At 42.4% G+C, this 24,683-nt stretch overlaps 1 protein-coding gene across 1 annotated transcript in view; it reads right to left on the bottom strand.

Moving 5' to 3' along the window:
• Positions 1–24,344, bottom strand: part of NINJ2 (ninjurin 2) — a 42,023-nt gene extending 17,679 nt beyond the window's left edge. The window contains exon 1 of the mRNA XM_058022919.1: positions 24,262–24,344. Within this exon, the coding sequence (XP_057878902.1) occupies positions 24,262–24,294 (33 nt within the window). The 5' untranslated portion in view covers positions 24,295–24,344. The remainder of the gene's footprint in view (positions 1–24,261) is intronic.
• Positions 24,345–24,683: the final 339 nt, after the last annotated feature.

Genomic DNA, 24,683 nt, shown 5'->3' with positions numbered 1-24,683 from the left:
GTGTTTCTAGTTTTTCCTGGCTACTAGCCATTTTTACCTGCTTTGTGCACTATTTTATTTCCCCAAAAATAGCAGCATTAAAATCAAGTGAATAGCTCTCATGTTGGAGCAAAGTTTATATAATGGTTATTAGGTAGACTTCCCAAAAGTTCTCTTTCTTCCTCTCCCTTCATGCTACTGCAGTCAACCTCATTTAGGGAGGATTAAAAGGGGGAAAAAAATAACCAAAGAAAAAATCCCCACCACCCAGAAAACAAAACCAGGAGTTCTGCTTATGCATAGCTGGATGCTTCTTTTGTTGTGTGTTATCATACTTGCCCTCAAACAAAAAAGAACCAACAACCCAAAAAAATCTACCAAAAAATAGCTTTATATTCTGACCACATTTTTGCTTAATCAGTTCTCAGTTGTAATCAGGCCTCTTAATTTCATAATCATTAGCACTTTCAGTTCTGGTAAGCTGCATCATCATGTCCATTTGCCCTTTGCTTCCTTATCATTCTCAAACACAGCATGCAACAGGAAGGAGGAGCATGGATGAGGCAACTCCATTCATCTGCCCTCAGTTTTTAGGGGACACTACACATTATCTTTTATCCATCTTTCATCATTTTAGGTGCTCCTAAAAATCTGGACTCCCAAGTGCAAAACAGCTGGGCTAACACCACATTTAGTTATCACTTCTGCTAATAAAACACAGGCTTCTGAAAGGTTTAATAGGAATGAATAAGTAAGTAGTTGGTATTTTAGTAATTATTAAAACTTCCAGACTTTTTAATCTCATTTTCCCAGTAGCCTCTCTTTTCTTTGGTAATAATGCCTAAAACATATTTCCTATAATTTTCAAACTGAGTAGGGCTGGTTAATTCCTAGAAAAGAGACTGCCTGTGCAAGCTTAGTAATTCCTGGTAATGACTCTGTAATTAGACCAAATGAGAACAGGACCTGAAGCCTAGTCCCGCATATTCTGAAGAGACATTGAAAATAATCTCGTTTTTCATGTTAGGATGTTAAATGAAAAAGTTTCCATCCTCTACCTTGTCTAAGGAAAGACACAAGATTTACTTTGGAGTCTGTTTTCTGTATCTCTGCCCAGCCTTGCGTGTGATGCTCCCTATGGCCTATTTTGCAAAGCAACCAAAAAATGATGAATGGATGTGTTTGGGAAGAGAAGCTTGGACAGAAGTTGTGACATCTAGACAGGAAAATGTGAATGAAAGCTGGAAATTACTCTAGGAAACTTTACTAGATGACTAAAAACCACAATTTCATAATCGTGAGCAAGGACATCCTTGGTTAGTGGCACCTCCTGTTTAAGTGAGGAAGCAGAGGCAGCTATTAAAAATATCAGATAAATGGGGAAGAGGAGAAGAAAGAGGAAGGAGGCAGCAATTAATGTAAATTAGAGCCTGTGGAAATATAAAGAAGGGAAAGACTTGAAAGGGAGCAAAAGAAACTTCTACCTTGCAGCCTAAGGACAGTAAGGCATTCTAAAGGGTAACAGCAATAAAATAATTTCTAGCAATTGTCTGGCTCACTTGCTTAGCAGAAGATGGTGAAAGTCTTAATGATTCAGGAACAGCAGAAATATTCAGTAGTTCCCTTTTGTGTTTAAAGAGAATTGTGGTGATGCAATGCAGCATCACAGGGAATGCAGGAACACTTTCCAGCCCTCACAAATGGCCATGAAAGATGAAAACCAGCAGCCACAAAGAATAAAAAAATAAATCCCAGCATGCCTAAACAGCACAAGCTAAGCAAAAGAGCTGTGTGAGGTACACAGCTTTCTCTTGCTAACTTTTAATAAGTCTTTGAGCAATAAGCAAACTTGTGAGTCTAGAGGAGAGTTACCACAAAGGGGCAAAACAAAATCACCTTGGTACCCCTGGTTCAGTTTCTTTGATGGCAGAGGGAAAATAATGAGAAAGTTTGACATGGGATTCAACTAGCAGAGCAGGAAAGGGAATAGACAACATTGTGCCCAGTGTAAAGTGAGGTTTGGCTTTCTGTGCATAATTTTTTTTTTTGTTTCAGAGAATATCATTTGAAAATATTGATTGTGTTAACTGATACCCTGTCAGATTTATTGCTCTTTGCAGCCTTTAATGAGCCCCAGTGATGTGCTCTGTTGGCCAGAATTAGTTGGTGCTTTAGCTGGCTTTGGCACAGATGTTGTGCTAGAGCTGGAGCCATCCAAAGGTGTTGCCTGCTGCTGAGGAGTTCAGCATTTCTATCTGTGTCATTTTTGAGTCCCAAGCTGGCTTGAAAAAAGTGTTAGAAAAGACCATTGCAGGCCTGGAGAATAGAATATGTGAGAGGCAGCCTGTGGCAGGGGCCATGAGGCTCCAAGCATGGCTAAGGGAGCAAGTGAAATTAATGCTATTTAGCAAAAATCTGTTCATATTTATTTGTGGAGATAAGGAGGGCAAGAGGGGATCATTTATCTTTGTGTGTCACAGAGTGAAACTAGCCTCAGTTGAGCCAGTATGAATAAGTAACTTGATTCTAATCAGCATGGCCATATGCCAGGTGATTTTGCCAGGCCAGTCTGCCTTGATATGGCATGAAATAATAAAGGTTACTATTTTTCTAACTATTTTTCATATCTAGTGTTTCTAATGATTTCTAAGTACAATACAAGTGAAACACAGCTTATGAGCATTAAGAACCATCCAACTGGAAGGCAGTTTCAGAAATGCATTTAAGGATCCTAATGGAAACAGCACTGAACATGAGCTTGCAGTGGGACATGGAAGTTCTGCAGTGATGACAGGAGCAGACCTGTGTTTGTAAATTAATTTGTTTAATATCACAATGACATGAGAAACTTGTTCACAACTGACAAATATATAAAAATTGGAGACTGCACAGAAAAGAAACCCCATACAAGTTGTGAAGATGCTATAAAATGTCTTGCAATGGGGAAAAAAATTAATTCAGATTTAATTAGTATGAGGTACTAAACCAACTTTTAAATATTGCTGGAGAATGCATACAAACCTCCCTCTAACAGGAAGCTGAATTGAGGTTAAGTTTAAATTGAAAATGAAGAAAGGGAGAACTTGATGAGAGAGTGGGAAAATTCTCCACCTCTTGAGATCTTTAAATCAAGATGCATCACCTTTTTATGCTCCAGTCAAATAGCAGTTACTGGATTTGGTACAGAAGCAGCCAAGTGGTGCAGCATCAGCCTTACTCAGAAGGCAACACTGAATAATTCAGTGATCCCCAGGGACTCCTGAGTATCTGTTTCTTTTCCTAAACTTTTGAAATGTATTGCTGTACACTGGTAAACTTGAGTCAGCTTTGCTGCTGATATAGCAGCAATTCTACTCATCCATTTCACTGCAGGTGAAGTTAGATTTAGTCAGTTTTTCAGTTTAATCAAGTAATCATTTGTTCTTTGTTCAAACAGATCTGTGGAATCAGGATATTGATTCCAGAAAGTGTAAATTTAAGAGATTCCAAAATCAAGGGTGTTTATAAGGACCTTGCCATGTGAAGATGACAAAAGTGCATTTCTCTTAGTACTGGATATTTATTTTTTTAGAGAAGCTGTATTTTCCCCTGCAGTGACTTCTCTGGTTTTGTGTAGCTCCCTGCCAGAGATCATTCTAAGATCTCTGCCATATATCTGTATCTTTTATTAGTTCCCTCTCCATAAATAATCTAGCATGGCTTTAAAAGGCAATAAATTGTAAAGTTAAATAGACAGTAAAGGCAATGCATCATTCCTATCTGGTTGTGCCCTGATATCAAAAGTTTCTTTTGTTGAAGGGATTCACCTGGCTACAATGAAATCCCAAAGGTGTAAATGGTGGGTGAGCAGGATGGTGCAAAATTTCATTGGGTTTATGTCCCTTGAAAAGGCTGTGGAGCTGTGCTCACACTGCTGCAGCTGCATGGCAAGGTGGATGGTACTGAACCACCTGAGATAATTGTGTTTGGATCTTCCTCTGTTTCTCAAGATCAAGAAAGGGAAATGTTTTAAGCAGAAAATCTCAGTTCTGCACACAACAGCCCCATGAAGCCTGAACTCCTCTGTTTTATTAATCAGTGCATTATAGGCACAAAGTGTTTGTTCAAGATATCTTGCTGCGGAGTTTGGAATTTGCTCTGTGTTTACTGAGACCACACACTCAGTGGTTCTTACAGCCCTGGAATTGCAGGAGCCAGGGAGTGAGGATTCTGTTGTGGGAGCCAATGTCCTGACACTGGAGCCTTAACCAGAGAATGTCCAAAGCTGATCCTGCAGGTCCCTGCAGCCTGGGGTGAGCAGCCAAGCTTTTCAGCAGAAAGCTGAATCCAGACCTTGTGTGGCTCTGATCCAGAGGAGAGAGGGTAACACACACTCATTCCTTGGTTACATTCTCTTTACTTTGCTCTGATCTCATGCTAAATGCTTCAAAATTGTCTGGGAAAGAAAAGCTCAAGGGGAAAAATATCCTATGTTGTATTGTGAGAAAATGTTTCAAGTACTCAAATATTTTTAATGTTTTGTAACATAAAATACCAGATCAATCAAAATGAAGAGCTATTTCAAAGTGAAAAGATTAAATGTTTCATTCTGAAACATTTAGATGGAAAACTTGCACAAATTTTGGTATTCTCAACACAGTTTCAAAAAGATTCATTCGAGCATTTTCCAGTGGAAAGCTATTCCATATCAAGATTTTATTCTGACTAAAATTTATAGCTGAGCTCTTGTATTGCTGGAAGTAGATGTTAACAACACTTGTTCAATATTTCATCAGCAGCTCTTTCAGGACTCTGAGCTGCCTAAGGGAAAAAAATACAAACCTAAAACCCCTCCAAATTTCCTGTGAAATGTCTATATGTTGCAGTTGTCAAACTGGCAACAGCAACACCAGCATATATTGGGAAAGATGAACCTTTTTTTTTGTTTAAAGAGAACTCTTCATTCCAAAAAAGATTATAAAATCATTCCAGACTACAGGGGGAGAAGCAGATTCCCCGATGACCTGCTCTGTAATGAACCTAGATTGTCCACATGTGTAGCCCCACCTGATAATATTAATGTTTAATGGTTTACAGGTCATAATCAAAAAAGAAAAAAATGGAGACTAACTGTTGGAATAGCAGCTGCTAAGGAGAATATTCATTAATTTAGATCACAACTCAACAATGTGGCTTAGAAAACTTAGTCCAACAGTTGGAAACACATTGAAAATGGTTTAAATTTTTCTTTGTTTTTCGTCTTGGCAAATATATCCCGAGAAAAAAGACTGTTGGATGATTGCATAGAGACATTGAATGCATGCCACTGGTGAATAATAGCATATATAGTGGACACTGATTCCAAAAGAAATTTTAATGTGTTGAGCTATCAAATTATATTTTGGCAAAAAAACTTGGTGGTTAGCATTGTATTTTGTGGTCAAATGATGTCAGCCTCTGTGGACCAGCTGGGTCTACAGCATGAAGAATTAAGGGCTTCCTATCAAAAATACCCTGTCCCTGTGGATGGTCAAGTCACTGGAATGTTAGCAAAATCCCTGCAGTGGGTCTCGGCTTTTCCAGCCCCAGCTGGGGTCAGAGATGACTACTGCTGCAAACAGAGCATGAGTACTTTTCAAAGTGCATTTAATCCCTTGAGTACACCTAGAGATAGAGGGGGAAATGGGAAAAGCACTTCTGAGCTCAGCTGTATACTTGACAGTTAAATGAGCAAGCAGCCCCATTTGGACCAGCCTGTGTTTCTGGGCAGCTTTGCACTATCAGGAATATGTTCCTGAGCTAACTGAGAAAGCACTGCCCTGTGGAAATGACATCCCCATGTGAAAGAAATTATTGCAGCTACCTGGAAAAATGCACAGAAAGGACCTTGCTGGCAATTCTTTTCCTTTGGGAATCCAGGCTCCCATGGAAAGACCACAATGAAATCTAAAAGTAATGTCCACTACAAACGGTTTTCATTCTGTTCTCTTCTTTCTGTGCCAAAGACCCTCCCAAACCATTTCTGCTCCCATGGCAGGAGGAGGGGCAGCATGCAAACCCTCCAGATGTGTTTGGAGGTTGCTGAGGAGTAAAGCAGCTGCTGCTCCCCCACCATATCCCCCCAGGACCCCACATACCACAATCATTTTCAGAAGGAGTTTCAGTCAGCGTCCTGCTGTGTCTGGAGCCAGGAGGAGCAGAGCATTCCAATGGGAATGTTTACTGAGTCTTGGGGATGCCCCAGCTGAAATGGTTTAACCATCTACTGCCAGCATCCCTTCATCAAGGTCAATCAGAAAAAGCTCACGTGGCTCCCTGTGGAACCCCTCATGATGGGGACATGGCTGAACGTGCCTGATTTGCCTAATGGCTGCCCCCAGGCCTGCCCCTGCTCCTGAGCTCCCTGTGCCCATGCTTCATCCTGCCTCTGCCTCCAGGCTCATCATCCATCTCAGCAATCTCCTCTTGCTCACATTGCTGCGTGCTTTCCATGTGTTCTTGGGAGCTTTGGCTTGGCACAGCAAGTTATCTTGGTTGCTGCTGTTTTTTTAGTAGTATTATTATTAGAAAGAAATTCTGCAGATACAAAAAGATTGTTCACTCCTTTATGCTACCAAGACTTGGCAAAGAGAGCGCTTTTTTGGGGGGGGGAAAGGCTATTGATGCAACCTAATCAAAGTTGGCATCAAATTTCATAATTCAACCCTGCTATCAAATCAGACTCAAAAGAGTCAGGAAAATTATAAATCCCTACAGAGTACTGAAGTCAAAGTTAATCACATATTTGTTAATAACAAGTTCTTAGAAGAAATGTTGCCGTAATCAGGCTGAGATGAGTTCTCACCCTGCCTTTCAGCAGCACTATCAGAGTGCTCTGGTGAAGGCCTGGACTAATATCCAGCAGATGTGGCAGACTGACCCTTGTAAATCACCTCCTTCCTACCATAAGAGTAGCCTTATCAGTCCTGATAACAAAGTGGGACTCATTGAAATCTCCTTTAGAATTAGAAAGGGAAGGTGGGTTTGGTGGTTTTTTTCCCCTATCTTAAGTAAGATGGAGAAATAGTTTTTATTTCATTTCTGTTCACAATAAATGGAGTATGACTCCATAACAATGGAGTAAATAATAAATGGATAGTTAGGAACACCTGCATGAGCTGAAAAGCTGGATAGCTGTTAGGAACTCGAGTGAAACAGCAAGAAAGGCTGTGCAAGTGTCAGCTTCATGTGTCTCTGGAGTGCTTTTTGCTTTGTCTCATATAAAAGCCATAGGAGGGAACTGATAATTTCAAGCTCAAGCCCTCTCAGTGACAACAAATAGAGTCAAAGTCTGAATATGCTTTGCACCCTCAGGAGAGAAGTCCCTTCCTCATAGAGGGGAGGTTGAGGAGTTCCAGATGTCCTCCAGGTTAGAGGCAGAGGTACTGAATGTAAATCATGCCTTTCTTTTCCACCCCTGTGCCTTTGGCTGGGGATGCAAATGTCCTTGCTGTTTTACACTTCAGATATTTAGCAATGCTTCTCACACCGGGAGAAGTTTTAAATCAGCAATTTAAAAACCTGAAAGAAGAAAGGCTAATACCCATGTTATTCTTAATTAGTAAGCCAGAGCAATTGTGTGTAAGTAAATCAGAGCCTGGAGTGTGAATTTTGCAGGAGTTATGAAGTGATGATTAATCCCTAAATGAGGATTCCTCTCCTGTCCTTTAAAATCAGGGATTGTTCTCCCTCTTAAGAGAGGAGGAAAAATCTTTGTTATGTTTGCCAAATCCTGCTGGCAAATATTCTAGCTGGTGAAGACAAAAACTGTTGGGCTATTAATGCATCAAAATTAATTATGCCAGTATAACTGGTTATCTTTGGCACCAGTTCAGAGCTTGAGGGACCAGACATGGCGCTGCCCTCTTTGTTACCATGGTAGAAGTTATGAAAGGAGTACAGATCTGGACTTGTATAACTCAAAGCAGTTCTGACCAGATTGTAAATTTCCAGGTTAAGAGTGATATTCTTTTCTCAAAAATATTCCTCTCTCAAAAGCTGTTGTTTAGGACCCAGAAGGAACCTGACCCACTTGCAGGAAAAAAAGTTATAGTTGAGAGAGATATGATCAATGCTGTACTACAAAGGAATTTCCACAAACCACTCTGAAAAATTCACTTGATGTGCACTTACCCTGGTAAAAGGTGGTAAAATAACCTAGGTATGGCACAAGATTGGTATTTTTAGCATGAAATTCTCTGGCCATATCTTCTATGTTTGGGGCTGAATATGCAAGCAAAACAGTGAGCTGCTCGTGTGACACTGCAGTGAACTCTCCAGCCTGGGTGGGATGGGGTGCTCTGGGTAAGATGGTATTTGTTGCTCTAGGCAGCTGCTTTTCTTGAAATTGAAGCTTGGTCAAATTGTGATCACTTTACAGGTACAGCAAGGTAAACCAATAACATCTGGGAGGTGGAAATATCTTTTTTACTTGCCAAGGATGAAAAGCACCTCTTTTGGTAATCCCATGGGTGCAAGGCAGCAGAAACTTTGTCAGAAAGTGGCAGTGAGCCTGATGCATAAAGAATATCAGCAAAATAGTCAGGTTTTGTGTCTCCTGATTACAAAGGAACTTCTCCAAACTTATCTGCAGAGCAGCAGCACATTTGAAGTGAGCTCACAGCTTGCAGTGAGATCTCTGTGTGTGCCAGATGTAAGCAAGCTGTGATTTATGTGTGCAAATGCCTCCAGGAGTACATGAGCACATGAGCTCAGGGAATTCAGCACAAGAGCTTTTGGAAACTAGAATTCTGAGTTGCTTCCCACGTTGTTTGTTCTTTTGCTTTAGAACAGGATCTGCTTCTGAAAAGATAAAGAGTGAAACTTGACAAGAAGCTGAGGGATAAAAGTTCTAGCTCAGTAACAAATTGAGGTGAATGCTGGTGAGTCATCTGCTGAGCTTTGAGGGCAGATGGCTGGACAAGAAATTCCAAAACATTCTTTAAACACCACAGAAATCTCCCTAATGTCTGCCCATAACGATAGGGCTGCTCAAAAGCAGAATCTGGGAAGATGGGAGCGGCTCACTTTCTCAGATTTTAACTTCCAAACAAGCTGCTACGACCAGTTTGTAAACTTTTAACCTAACAACAGCACTGGCACCTCTGTCACCTCTGTAGGGGAACTGAGTGCTGAAAGAAACAGCTGCATGTACACTTGTAGAGAGGCAAAAACCCTCCAGTAATGCTGATATTGAAGGTCCTTTAAGGATTCTGACCAGGTGGCCTCCAGGTGTAGGGCAAGAAAACTGGACAGAGAAAATGGACTTGAATGCTGCAGTGACTCTTGGGGAGCTTCTCTGTATTTTAGCTCAGTGCTGGATGCTGTTTCAAGCCTCAGGGAAGTCATGTGGGTATATCTGATAGTGAGTAAAGCATTACACAGCTCCTAGAGGCTGTGATACCTTGCCATCATGCTGTGTCCAACCCATATAAGCTAAGCCAGTTATGTGTCATCAATTCCAATTTTCCCTCCTTATTCTTTTGTGCTATTGTATAATACAGCTCCAAGAGGGCAGAATTATTCTCTCTTCTTTATTTGTAGCTGAATACAGCTTCTGAATTGCACCAATTATTCTGCTAATCTGCTTCCTGACTTGGCCGGATTTTCTCAGAAAGTAGCTATGGTTAGCAATAAGAAAAAAGTGAAACTAGCAGCCACAGAGTATCTTCTGTTCCACTCTGAGGGCTACACCTTGTAGCTGTGAAGATCTTAAAGTCCAGAGCAAATGCTCCTGCTGTGAGTCTTGGGCCCTCTTGCACTTCTGCTTTCCTAAGACTTTGTTCTGAGCCAATCCAGCTCAATGAGCTAAACTAAATTAAAATGAATCAATAAAAATAATAATTTTTAAAAAGTTTAAAAGAGACCACTTTTTCTAGCTTTAGTGAGCTGAATTGTCTGTGAAAGGGTTTGGCAAATTCCATCCCAAGGGCAAGGTGGGATGAGTGTGGGAGCAGGAGATAAGGAAGGGAGCAAAGGGTCAGAGGCTGAAGAGGAGCAGGGCTTCCCCCTTTTGGGAGCAGCAGGCTGTTAGATCATCCCAATATCTAATCTTTCTGCTTGTTAGTCACTGTTGAGACTGGGGCTGCCTTGGCAAAACCTTGGTTGCTGTTGTTGTTACCTTTATGACACAGAGGAAATATGACTTGTTCTCATCATTTCCTTCGTGTAAGCTGTGAGTAGAAATTCCATGGTCTATAATCCAGGCACAAACAATGACTGCTCAACTGCTTTTGCTGTCTGAGGAGAGAGCTGTGCTGGGAAATAAGAGTGATGTTGTCTCTGAAAGGGGCTACAAAGAGCGAGATGTAATCCTCATGTGAGAATATGAACTGAGAAACCCTGAGGGAAGGAACCATTTACCATTTATCTCAATATATGTTGTGCTCTTAAGATCTCTTAGGGAAGGTCAGGGCAGCAACATTTGATGATGTGTTTGTGCCAAAAAGTCACATGCAACCCAATTCAGCCATAAAAACTGTTCGTGATGCAATAGAAGTCATATTTCACTGCAGGTTATGCTACTGTGACACCACAAGCAACATCTTCACAGTATGGCACATGAAATATGGGCTGAGATTGATGTGTGACCCAGAGAGATGCAGGATTTCAGGCTTTGTGAAAGTAGCCACACTGTGGAATGGCTCAGAGTGCAAAGTGAAAGTCTGGATCCAAAACTTCTGGCACTTTGCATACAGCCCACACCAATGTCTCACTTCTGGTCCGTAACTTTTCGTACACTTATCTATGGTTATATACAGATTTCAAGTCCAGACTAGTCTCAGAAAACATACAGGAGCATGCCAAGAAGGAATTGAAGCAGGATACATGGAATTTCACATCAGAGTGAAGTAGCTGTGAATGAACTCAGCAAGTGCTCTGTGTATTTGCACAAAGCAATCATTGGTTACTTGATTTGTGTACAGGTGCTCAGGTTGTGTATGAGGAATGCCAGCAGTGGATTTACTGAAAACATTAAAAAATACAATACTATATCCCTGTAAGTTCACCACAAAGAATGCTGCCAAGCTTGCCTTTACATGTTAACTCTTTCCTGTGTGCCCTCCAAAGTCTGCACACAATAAACTATTTTCCACATCTCCAAATCAGTGGCAATATCAGTGGAGCACCAGTTTTATTCACCTCTCCTCAAGAAGTTCATTCATCATTTGCAGTGAGCCTGAGATAAAAGACTCTATCTGTGTAAATTATTATTATTATTGTTGGTGTTGGGCTAGTGTTTTCAGAGGGTTTTATTGGAACCTGATGTCCTGCCAAGAGTAACACCCCGGGAATCTTTCAACAACTGTTCCTGGGTGTTCTGTAGATTACTGCTGTTTTCTCATACACTGTCCCTGGGAATTGCATTCTCAGATTAGAAAAGTGTCCATCCTCTCCCCTCTGTGAGAGGAACTGCTGTTCTGGCTCTGTATTAAGGAATTAGGATAGTGGGTTTTTTTCTGGTGACTTATTATTCAGGTTGTGTTCTGTTTTCTCATTAACCCCTTTGCAAAACAGGCTCAAAATGTAAAATAAGATTGATGTGTGAATGATCCTGTAGCATTATGCAAACACTTTGCACAGCTGAGAATGGCCAGTTAAAGGAGGAAAATTGGACCCAGACATTCAGTCAGCAACTTTCAACCCTGAAGAGACAAAGAGCCTTTAAGAGCTCACTTTAAAATGAGGAGCCATAGTGCAGCACTGCAGAATTTAAAGGGAGGCCCAAATCCCCTCAGTGACAATTGTGTTTTTCAGGGATCTCCTGAGTAGAGGTTGCTTTGAGAGACCTTTGGAAAAGGGTGTAGCAAAGGAGACCTTCCTCAGTAGGAGACTGGACTGGGGAAGCAAATACCTCAGAGCTGGAATGGGAGAGGATTAAAGCAGAATTTCTATGACAATTGATGGCCCAGATTTTGCAAGCAGTCTTGTTATGAAAAAAACATTCACGTTCACTGAACACGTTAAGTTTTTGGAGTGGGAAAACAAAACTTTGCAGGAGCTGGAGTTTCTTATGATTCCTTTCTCACTGTACCTGGAGTTTATCCTGTAGTTTCTCCTTTCAAGATGGCCAAGGGACAGAAGAAGTGGGAACCATTGATGTAGAACAAATGCTCTGGATTTCAAGTGGGGTTAACTCAGTAAGCATTGTGTGCTGAAGCTGGATTCCTGTAAGGGGATAGCCAAGGCTGTGTTGAAATGAGCTCCTGCATGTTGGAGGAAGGATAAAAGATTTGGGGAGGAGGAAGAAAAATCCTGGGCCATGTGGGACAGACTGGGCACTGGTTTACTATGTTTGAAGGGCAGTTGTGGTGGTCCTTACTCAGCATGGGCTTGGACAAATGGCTCATATTAGTTCCCAGTTGTAGTTGCACACTGAAACATTTGCAACGCCTAGCATGAAGTTATTGAGGAGTTTATCCCTGCAGTTTATTCACTCCTGATCACACCCTTCCCTTCCCTTCTGGTTTCTGCCTCTCCCAGCAGAGCTCACCCCTGTTGGAGCAGCTCAGCTTTATTGTCAGTATGTTGTGCAGCAGTCCTGGGGTTTTGTGGTGCCCTTCTGTGCACTCACTACAGTCTTTTGTCTTTTTTTTTTTTTTTTCCTAAAAAAAAACCCTAAACAAAACCCAGCAAAAAGAAATGCTAGCTTGCCTCTTTTTTTCTTATTCACGACTTCTCATATTCTGTCTGGGCACCCTGATACTCTGTTTGATTCTGCTGCTGACATGACCAGACAAAGTGGGCAAAAGAGGCCTTTTTGCACTCATTAATATGATTACCATGACCAGTGACTTTTAATATATATTTATCCCCATGAGGCAGGGGATTTTATTAATATTTAGAGAAATCATTGTAGTTGTTCTTTCCAGTTTTTTACCCTGGCAATGAAATTTTTGTTTTCTTGGGCTTTTTGAAGACCTTTCACCTTGTAATCCATCCTGCATCATCTCGATGCCTCAGCTCCTGCAGCACTCGAGTACAGAATGTGAATTTCCCTGTGCTCACAGGTATCAACATGTCAGCATTGACTGTGTATGTAACGCATGTGCCTTGGGCAAAAGGCAGACTGAGTGCTGCTCTGTAACAGATACCACATACCCACAATTTTAGGTCTGCAAATTATCATTTGCAGCCCCACCAAGAGGAGTGACAGAGCCCTATCTGTCCTTCACAACACACCAGGAGGAGAAGAGGGCCTGTAAAACCCATAGATCTTTCCTTGTAAAAGATTGTGATCAGTAAATCACAGCCTTCTCTCAGCCTGTGTGTTTGGCTGCTCCTGACACCAACTTCCCACAAGAATGGCTCTGATTTCTGCTGAATCAGCCTCACCATGACGCCCACTGAGCAGATGATAAGGAGAGAGCAGCACTTTGTGCAGGGTACAAATGTATCGTGTGCATGGAATTGTATCATCTGCTTGGAATTGACTGGAGGAGTTGCTTGGCCAGATACTGCCCCTCATTTCTCAGAGAGGTCAAGAGCAGGGCTGGAGACAGTGCCTTCTGATTTAGGGATAGCCACTGGGAACAGCACCTGCCAGCCTTCATATCTTCATCTCTACATACCCACAATGTGTCCCTGATTATCCCTGTATAAACTGATTTATCCATCCATGGACGTGCCTCTTTAATGTACAGGGCTCGTGGTAAAGCTCAGGGCTACTTGCTCTTGCATAACTCCTTGGAGGTTTGCTTGGCTGAACTTCACTTTTCACAAGTCATTTGATAATATGTAAAACAAAAAAATGGGAGGAACGTGGAAATGATCTTAGGCACACCAATAACAGACTGACTGGGCTCCTAGCTGAGAAACACGTTCTCAGCAGATAGGAAAACACAGGGAGGGGAACAAAGGAAGGGAAAAATTGCTTTTGGATCAGGATAAAGAGGAATGTATTGTTATCATTTGCAGCCACAGAGTGATGCATCTTTTTATTTTTTAGCCATTCTTTGCTGTTGGTCATGCCAGGGACACCTTTCCCTTCCTCTGGCCAAGGGTCTGAGTCAGCTGCTCCCACAGGAGGGAAAATGTCCCTGTTTGTGCAGTGTGAGTGAGGCAAGAGGAAGCACCCTGGCCCTAAACACGTGAGTGTTAAACATCCTAAACACCCTAAACACCAAAGTGGCCAACAGCTGAGTCCTGAGCCCATTCCCCTTCCAGAGAGGGACCTGCAAGGGAGCTGCCACTTTGGAAAAACTGGCAAAAAACTGCACACTGCAAGACTGACCCTGTTCATAACTCAGCTGTAGGCTCACGGCTGGAGGCAGTGCAGAGCTTTGGGAATGAATCAGAGGGCTCCTCAACCCCACATCACTGACCAAAAGCCAATCTAATTAGTAGCCACCAAGACCTGTTGCCATCTGCTCTTGAATTGCTTGTCTAAGCCTGGTCCTGAGTTCAATCTCTGCACAAGGATACAGATCTGCAGAGTGCCTGTTATCTCCTTTTTTTGATGGTCTCAGCAGGGTAATTGGGCATTGGATCAGCTCAGGGATGAAGCACACCTCTTGCTATATGCAGTAGCTCAGAGTAGGAGGACATGAGGTGCTCCATCTTCTCTGGTTTCTGGTCCCAGAGACTTCTGGGACTCTGTTTTTTGTATCTATTCCCCCAGTTTGGCTTACTAGCATTCATAGGATGTGATTTTATGGAACTTACCCTGCTGGGGCTCTCTTCTGGGGCTGTGCTCCTCTTTTTTTTTTTCCTTCTCCATGATTTGCTCCCTCTACTTACTCAGTGAGGTTTTGGTGTGGGTTTTTTTCTTCTTCTTTTTTTTCCTTTAATCTGCTTCTTTGATACTGAAGTGATTCCTTCCTCTGAACATGTTAGCTTTTTTTATATTTTGGTAGGCCCATGTCTCTTCCACCTGATCTCTGTATAGCTGCACCTGGGTGTGAGTAGTTTTGTAGTTTTCTCCCTCAAACTCCATTGCACCCCGGCTCCTCACAGACAGGAGAAGGAGGTGAGAGGGGCTTTTATTGTACCAGAGGACTTTGCCCATCCCTCTGTGGGTCTGAACAGGCCAGCATTATTTCACAAGTGCTAAATCCACTCACAATGGTTTTAAATGGCTGAGCTGCTGAGCCAGCTGAACAGCAAACACCAGCAGAGAAACCACATTTCGTGAGCGCTTCAGATTCCTCCAGCCTGTACGTGGAGCCATTAGGAGCAGAGGAAAAGCCCTTTGACACAGCTCCCTTCGGCAACTTCTTCACAACCACGTGCCAAAAGTGGGGGCTGGCTAAGGAATTGGGCTAGAGTCAGCTCCCAAGAATCCAGCACGTGAGGATGGAGCTCAAATCTTTGGTTTGGTTAAAACAAAACAGCAGCGCAGAAAATTTTCTTGTAGTGTATGAATCCTTTGCTGGGTGTCTCCCTGATCAGTGTGGATTTCCAGTCAAGGTGTCACCATGGGCAAAAGATGAGAAAAATCCCAGGTGCCAGTGTTCTGTAGGAATAATTTTTATTGTATTTGTAGCTGTTAACTGTTTGCCTTCTTTTATACAACTAAGTGAAGAAGAACCCAGATTTGTAGGTGTTGTCTTCTGATAATCGTGGAATAACTAGATCTTCAGCTAACATAACCACAACTATAAGAATATAATTATGTTTCTTATAATAATAAGAAATATTCCAGAATTCAAGCCATTATTCCATTGCAGTAATATAGATGAAGGCCTGTGTAAAGGAGCTGCTATTTCTGTCTGTGTCCAGACATATTCCTGAAACAAGTTCTTTCACAATGATCTGGGTTAGCTTAGACACTCAGCAATGGAGGTTTCCTAGCCCAGACAGTCTTGACAGAGTGATTGCTTTGAGCATTGCATTGAGGGAGCAGTAATTATTGATGGTGGTGATGAGGAAGGATGAACCTCCCTGCTCCAGCTCCAGTCAGCAAAAACTGTGTGGCCACAGCCTGAAATCACACAGGGACATGCAGCAACATTTCATCTTGAACCAGCCAGAAGGAGGTGCAAAGTTCAAGTTGAAAAGTTGCATCAAGAACTTGTATGGTCATTCTGAGTCAGAATTTCTGTTTAACGTATTTCAGTGTGTTTCACTTTGGTTTTGGTGTTTCATCCTACACCAGTGTGGTTGAGTGACTCTGGTTCCAGCAAGAAAGAGGTGCAAATGCAGCTGTGTGTGCCTGAACTTTTGAAAGTGTGTCAAAATTTTGTTTCCAATGGCTGTTGAAGTTAGCATTCAGCAGGGGAAGGAGTTATGGGTGGTGTCCTATTGAGAGCATTCAGTTAATGCTCTTCTTTGCACTGTGTAAAGTAACAGAGTGTTCTCTGGTGACTGAAAAAATCTCCAATGATTCCTTCAAGAATTGATGGAGATTAAGAATTTAACCTGTGAGAACAAAGATGGAGCCAAAGAATGCTGCTCTGTGGCAATTTGCCCATCCAGAGATGCTCAGGATTTCCTGTCACCTTCCACTGGTGTGGCCTTGGGTACCTCAGTGCTCATTTAACCATCTCTGCCTTGACTTAATATCTGTAAAATAGCCAGGAAAACACCTCTTGTTCCACATGGAGATTGTGAAATTAAATTCATTGATATTCATAGCACTCTTGGAAAACTAGGGACAGAATAACTTGGTTCTCACACAAGTCCTGATAGAGTATTTCTGTGCTGTTATTTTCTGCAAAAGTAGTCCTTCAGTAAAACATAGGTTACAGAAGAATGGTTGGCCACCCTTTGGCTCTTATTAGATTGGTAGGAGAGTTATTTTTGACACATAATCAAGGTCTATGGTGAATTTGGGCCTTCTTTTAAATCTCACAAAATAGTATTCTGCAAAAGAGAGAACTCCTGCAAATATGCATAAATATTAGGGGGAAGATAAAGAAAAAAACCATGAGAGCATGAACAAGCCACAAACCAAAACATGATCTCATTTTCTTGTTCTTGTTTCTCTAAATCTGCCAACAGGATTCCCCCAGAATTTCCAGCACTCACTGAACCTTGACCCAAGCACCTTAATGAGAAATTTCTTCCCCAAGGGTTATTTTGGATAGAAAGTTCTAAGATCCTGTGTATAATGGTTTTCACAGCTGTAATTACAGAGTCACATATCTGATTCATGTAATTTGACCAGGGATTATAGCTTGGCTAGTTCAAAGGAGTGTGTCAAGGTGTATGGTAACTGCTGATGTGCATCTTGCAGCCTCTGCACTTGGGCTCTTCCATCATTCTGGTGTCCAGTTCAAAAGTTTCTGTTCCATGTTTACATACCTGAGGCAGTCTAGATTACAGTAGTAGAGCTCACTTCTTGTATTGCCTTTCCCCAGAGACAGTTTTATAAACACTTGACTCACAGGGAAATGGCAGTGAAAATGCCCATTCACCCTTCTTGTACTTGGAGAAGCCCACACTTCTGTGTGTGCTTATTGTATGCCTGAAGTGCTGCCCATTTTTGGTTCTCAGCAGAGAAGCAGAGCAAAATAATACAGATTTTACAGAAAGGGCTGAGAGGGGGTGACTTGGACTTCCTTTTTCTGTTGTAAATGAGGGGAAAATGCTGTACCTATGTATCAACTGGGGGCAAACAGAGAGAAGCAGGTTCATGGATCAGCTCTCAGGCACAGGATGGAATAAAAGTGAGAAGGGCAACTATTTGACAAAAGATAGAAAAATCCAATTTAGCTGTGTTTTAACACATATTTCATTTTGCAGAGGATTCCCAGCCGCAGAGATGTCTCAGTGGTTTACTGCTGGCCACACAGGAGAGCTGTGCTGCCACCACCATAACCAGGATTATGGTTACTCACTGCAGCCAAAACTCCTTGTGCACTCGAATCTGCAATGTGCACGTCTTGTATTTGTGGGGTTTACAGACAGAGAAAGGAGCAATGCATCTGACTCCATGTTCTTGGAAGGCTAATTTATGATTTTATGTTATTTTATTATATTAGTTTATTATTTAATATTAATATGATATTATTTTATTATTATACTATATTATACTATACTATATAATACTATACTAAAGAATACAGAAAGGATACTTACAGAAGGCTAAAAAGAGAATAATGAAAACTTGTGACTCTTTCCAGAGTCCTGACGCAGCTTGACACTGATTGGTCATTAAGTCAAAACAATCCACTTGAAACCAATGAAACAATCTCCAAACAAACGTGAGCACAACACAGGAGAAGCAAATGAGATAACAATTGTTTTCCTTTTTCTCTGAGGCTCTGCCCCTCAGACTCCTCCTTTTCTTTCACTGCCCCTCATAAGGTGAAGGGTGAGGGTCCAGCTCAGCCATTGCTGTAAGGATGCTCCAAGGGTTTATTTAACTCCACATGTGCCTCATTTTCCCCAGATACCTTAAAACTCAAGATAAAAATACTATTATCCCTATGTTTGGGAAGGGCCTAAGCAAACATTCACCCCAAGAGGGAAATCTGGCCATGTCCAGGTAGAGCTGGCAGGAGGAAAGTAAAGGGAAGAGGGAAAATGTCACATCTGACAACAGAACCAAGAACTAATTAGTACTGATTGCAAGAATTAGTCTCCTCCTCCTCAGCATGTTGTGACACATTTGTCTGTGTTCTGGTGTGAGTGTTGCTGGTTTCTGGGACCAGCACAGGTAATGCTGCACACATTTTCAGGTCCTGGCAGCTGGGGAAGAAAAGCAGAGGGTCACTCTTGGTACAGAGTCTAATAATCTGTTTGACACCTGCCTTTTGATTGACTGGGGCACAGTGAATCTCTGCCCAAGCCCTGTAAAGGATTTGCTCTCAGGGAGCAGCCTGAAATCTTGCAGTCTGGGTGGCATCCACTGGTGACAGCAATCATTGTTAGTGTTTGGGCCTTCCCTGCTTCTCCACTGGCTACACCGAAACCTGAACCTTCAGATTACTGCTCTGAAGTGAGGGGTAGCTGCCACTGAAAGGAGATTTTCTATTGTCTGTACATGGCCATGCACTCCCAGTCATGGACAGGTGTGGGATCCTCCCAGGAACCACTGCAGGACAGCAAAGCAGAACTTTATCCTGACAAAAAGTGGGCAGTTTCCTTTGAATTTATCTCTCTGAAACAGCTTTGCCAGTATTCAGATAAATGGTGTAGGAGATGGAGTGGAACCCTGGGAGTTATGTGAATGGTGTAGGTAATGAAATGTAATCCTGGGAGTGGGATCCTGCTTGAAAGGTTGGAGTAACTGAGTTAGTTTAGTTACAAACACAGTGAGATGAGCTCCTCAGCCTCTTGATGACTGGATTGCACACAATGTACAAGGATCCACAATATCACAGAAATTGATTTTTCTGCAGCACTTAGGTTTCTCCTTGAAAGGCTCTTTCTCAATGCCAATTTTCACTATCTAGCCCAAATTACAGAGCCCAGGTAACACTACTGAATACATGCCCAAACCAGGAACTTGTAAGCACATCACAGCCTTGCAGCACAAGTTAAAGCCACAAAATACCAAAAACTGAAAGTCCAGCCCAGCTGTGAGCACACTCTCTGTGTGTTCAGATTTAGACTGAAAGGGGGATGTGAGAGATGGGATTTACTGTGGTAAAGGGGGACTTTCCAATTGTTTTGTGGGCATTTTGGAAAAGTCCACACTGTTAGACCTGTAGCTGGCTCTATTTGTCCAAATAATATCTATCTCTTTCTAAAGTCTGCCTGCTGTAGATCTGGTCAAAAACTGAGCACTGGAAGTAAACTATGCAATTACTTTAAATCTTTTTTTTTCCCTTGCAAGTTACTTGTAAACCTGTCTTTATTTCCACAGATGTATTTTCCATTCAAGGTATTCATGAAGCAACTCCTGCCAAAAAAATTTCAGTGTAGGGCCTGTTTTCCAGAATGATTATTTTAGCTGTTTACTCTTTTTACTTTTGAAGTATGAAACATTCCCTAAATGGTGAGGTATTACTTCTGCTTCTCATCCCAGAGGATTGTATTTTTTTTTTTATCCAAAGAGTAAGAAACTATAAAAAGAAAGACTCAACATACAATATAGGACCTCTTTTGCAGTATGAACAGGGATGACATTTCATCCAGCACAGATCCCATTTGTACAGAAGGTAACTGCAAGGAAACATAAAAATATAAATCTAATAAAACTATGGAGCCATTTAGTATCAGCTACTGAGCTGGGAATGGTGGAATGATGTTGTCTCAGTCATCCCCATTGAAAGTTTGGAACATTGGCTTAAATCACCAATGAAACAGGGTTGTGTTGGGATGTCAGATGGTGAGCTGAGGTACAGAGCTGAACAGATTTAATGGGCCTTGTGCTGCTGAAAGAAGTGTCCTGCATGGCTCCCTTCTCCCCCCTGCAAATCTCTTGGAAGGGTTGGACAAAATGTCAGGGGGACAATAGCATAAACAAGTACAGGCAAATCAGCCAGTGTTTCTATCAAAGCCATACTTCTAATTTATAAACCTGTGTTTCCTGAAGTAAAAGGAAATTGGTGGTGGGGTCTTCTTGGATTGTTTTGTTTCCATCCCAAATGTGTTTCTCAGATCCCAGCTATCTCAGGATGTACCCTGCTATACCTCACCAAGACACTGCTCTCTGCCTGGTTTCTTGTCAATGACAGGTGTTCAATAGAGGAAGGTGAAAGTTTCACTTGGAAGCCACAAAAATGCATCATTCAGATTAAATAATGTCAAAGTTTTACCTTTTAATAGGTAAATTAATATTTTAAATTGAAATATTTTCATTCTTGTTTTATTTATTTTCTTAGCACTTGACTGGCTGGCATAAACCAAGTAAAGCTGCACATCTTGTGGCTTTTTTCTATTTCAGCACCATTTCCTTTTTGCACCTCTCCCTACACCATTTGAGGTTTTGTTGGTCTTCCTAGAAGTCAGAATGGGAAAGCAGACTCCTTGGAAAGACACAGAACAAGGGAATTTTTGTAAGGGAGAAAGTGGATTAATGGGAGACACTTCTTGCTGTTAAAAAGCAGTCATAGGTGCCACTTCCAGAGAGCTGGTGTCTAATTTCTCTAATACGAGCTACCACTTGTAGTGTGGTCAGCAATTGTGCCAGGGCCTGTAGGGAGCTGAAAAGTTCCAATATTTATTTTTATCCTGCTATTGGCTTATGGAATTTGAAGGTACCTTTTTTAGCTTGCATAACTGTAAATATTGTTACTGGACCTCCCGACCTCTTTTCTATGTGTGCTCACCCCAATATTTGACCTCCTAACCTGCCCCAGGAGATGGCAAATTCCACAGGCTGATGACATGCTGGATGTGGGAGTCCTGTTACAGAAACTTTCAGTTTTGCTGGTTGAGCTCCTGTTCATGCTTCAGAATGAGCAGAAAACGTTGGGGACTGACCAGTTCTGCTTAGAGCCTTCTTAAATCTTGATTTCCTTCTCCTGCTGTCTCCTACATGAGGACAAAGCTCCATTGTTTCAAATTGAGTTACCTGCCCAGCCTGTCCCTGTTGAGTAAGAAATGCTAGGAGGGAACTGTGACTGAGACACAGGACCCTCAGTCTATAAATACAAACTCCTATTTCTGTACTGTATCATAGTCAATTTCCTGATTGTTCCTGCTACTCCATCCAGAAGCTCTTTGAGGAGCAGTGAGTCAGGAGTTACAGTGTGCAGTGCACATTCCCCGAGATCTTCCCAAACCCACAGCTGGAAACTGCCAAGGAGATAGCTGCTCTGCATTCCCTGCTCAGAGCAGGGACTAAAAGGAGGATTTTTAAATGTACTTTCCACTGAAAACCACTTTTTTTTTCCTCTGCCACTGACCACTCCTCCCCTTACCTCACACTTTTCAAGTCACATCATTTACAGGACTCTCTGCTTGTCTCAGCTATTGTCCTGAATCCTGATTCAGGACTCTGCCAACTACACCAATTTGTCATGAACAAACGATTTGGGATTTAGATCACTTCAAGAATCATCTTCAAAGGTATTTGTGAAAGTGATTTTAATATAATGCTGTAAAAATGTTTGATGGCAAGTCTGTTATTATACAGCGCAATCATTTGAACAATGATTTGAAACTACCGAGGTGCAAGTAAAAGTTACCAAGAAAAAACAACAGTTCCTGAGATAAGATCAAAGGTACCAGGGCAGAAATCAAAGTTACCATACCACAGGGTTCTGTGCAGTATCAATTACTTACCAGAGATCTGCTGCTGGTAAAAGGTCTCTGCTTTGAGAGGCAGCCTGGAGGGTTGTCACAGTGCAAGGGGAAATCATGCAGCCAGGAGAGCTCAAAGGAGGCTCACTCAGGCCTTTATTTATAGAATAAAGTAGTTGGCTTGCAGTCAAATTACATGTGATAGTAAAGGTATGCATGAGACTCCTTGTACCCACAACTTACTTTGTTCCTTGATAAATGAGTCCTGGAGAAGGCGCTCACTGTTCATGTGTTAATCGCATGGCTGGTGTTCCAAGCTCATGCCTCGATGCTCACTGGGTCAACCCTGCTTCTTTGTGGGTTTTCAGACAGCAGATTGGAACCAGAGGAGCTCTTGGTCCATTTGCAGCTTATGCTTTTGCATATTTTGGAGTCTGAACCAAACTAGATTCGTTTGGTTAAGGGGTTTAATTTATTATAGCAGTGGGTAACACTCCCTCTCCTGGATCTGTGAATTTCCTGATCGTGAGCCTGCCAGAGTCTGTGTGCATTCACCTGTGTTTTGTGCTGCCTGCTGGCTTCCCCATGACAGGAAACCTTAGCAGCACAGTTCTTTTTGGGGCAGTTTGTAGTGGTGCACACTCCACACCTCCCTGCTCTGGAAACAGATGGGATGTTCTCCTCAGTCGGGCAACTCAAGGAACCTTTGGCCTTCTGGACTTAATTATTTGAGTATTGTAAAGGCCAAAGATGCTGGTGTGATCACTTTTGGCTCTTCACTTGAACTCAAGGTGGCTTGAAAGAGAAAACTCTACACCAAAAATTTTGCAGTGGTCGATAAGATTTTTAATTAATTTTTTTTCCATCTATTATACCTGGACTTGAAATTCATTATAGACCTGAAATGTTCCATTCAGTGGAGTGATTTAACATACAGGGAGTTAATTTGACTTTTTATTTAGCATAATTTTCTTGTCCTCTCTTTACCATCAGTTCCTGGCTTAACCATGTCTATATTTTCCCCCTTATTGTCTAGTTGTAGGAAAGACTAACATTTATCTCCCCCTTAATAAAGTCTTAACAAAGTACATTTTCACTGTCATAGCTACCTGTGCATCTTCCTCACTAATTGTGTCTCTTATTGAGCATAGTAGCTCCCAGGTCTTCAAAAGCTGCTCTACACCCAATATCTCACTGGAGGTACATTCTGCTGGTTTGGGGAGTCTCAGTCCTTCTTTCTAGTTAAGGAACATTGTCCTGATTATTTCCAAGGGCACAAATCTTACCATTTTAGTTTCTTTGACATGGGCCAAGAAACAAAAATTATGGCCCCAGAGTGACTTCCCCACTGCCAAGTCTAAGGATGATTACGACCATTTCAGACATGAAAATCAGCTGCAAAGTTTGGACCCTTATACCACCTACTCAGGGCTGGAAGCTGTGCCCTAGGCAATGCTTCATGTTCTTCCCTTCACAGCTGTCTGCAGTGCAGATCTGGACTGGAACTTCTGAGGTTTGATGGGTGTTTGTGATCTGGGCTTTTGATTCTATTTCCTCTCTTTTTCCCAACCCTTGGGTAGCTACCCTTTCTGAGAACGCGCGCTGCACACAAGAAACACCCTTCTCAAAAAACACAAACAGAGTAGGAACACTTCTACCTTCTTAAAAAACACTCAGAGCAGGAACACAGAGAACTGAAAGAGCTTCATCAAGAAGTTTTGTTTCTCTGTAAACCATACATAGGAAACCTTGGCCTTTTCTCTCCCTCTTTGTTTGCCGTATTTATTTCTTTTTCTCCTCTCCAGATTGAGAGAACTTTCTGCCAAACAGAGAAAGGCTTTGTGAGATGAGGGGCAGATCAGACTTATGCAGCTTGTAGAGTTTGTGCTGCCTCCTTCTGAGGGCTGAAGGCTAATCTCTTCCTCCCCTACCCTTCCTTCCCTAAAAAGCATCTCTTTTTAGTAATATCCCTCTTCTAACCCTTATTTTTTTTTTATATGAGAAAGGCTCATAACTGCTCTTGGCAGAACACAGCAGACATCCTGCCACTGGTTTTTCTTCAAAGAGGAGCAGAGGAAAAAAGCAGAACTGAGTTTTCAAAGGAAACTCACTGCCAAAGCTGAGGAGCAAATGATACAAGCGGTGCATGTCCCCCCCAAACCATGGGTATCCCCGAGGCAGACTCACGTGGGGATTGGCGCTGTCCCTGTCCGAGGCCATCCCTGTGCGTGTCCCCAGCTCTGTCCCCACGGCCGAGGAGCGGAGCGCTCGCTGCTGCCGGAGCTCTGAGCCGGGCAGGGCGCAGCTGCTGGAACAGACCCGCTATTCATGTGCTCGTGTGCCGGCATCCGCCCGCCTGGCATGGCCTGGCCTGGCCTGGGGGCGACACGGGGGCTGCCAGCGGCTCCTCATTGTCAGCCAGCCCTGGAACAAGTGGCCCTCTGACACTTTCCATGACACCCGTGTGCGTGGTGCCACCTCTGCGAGCCCAGCTGAGCCCCATGAGCTCACTCGGGCAGGGAGCTGGGGATGCTGCCAGGGTACCAAGAGGTTCCTGGCGTGGGCTGAGCAGCCACAGCCATCCCAATCTCTTCCCTCCCTCCTTCCCT

This window comes from Melospiza georgiana, chromosome 4 (assembly GCF_028018845.1).
Source record: "Melospiza georgiana isolate bMelGeo1 chromosome 4, bMelGeo1.pri, whole genome shotgun sequence".
In the NCBI taxonomy this organism is placed as follows: Eukaryota; Metazoa; Chordata; class Aves; order Passeriformes; family Passerellidae; genus Melospiza; species Melospiza georgiana.
This window is presented reverse-complemented; position numbering and strand designations above follow the sequence as displayed.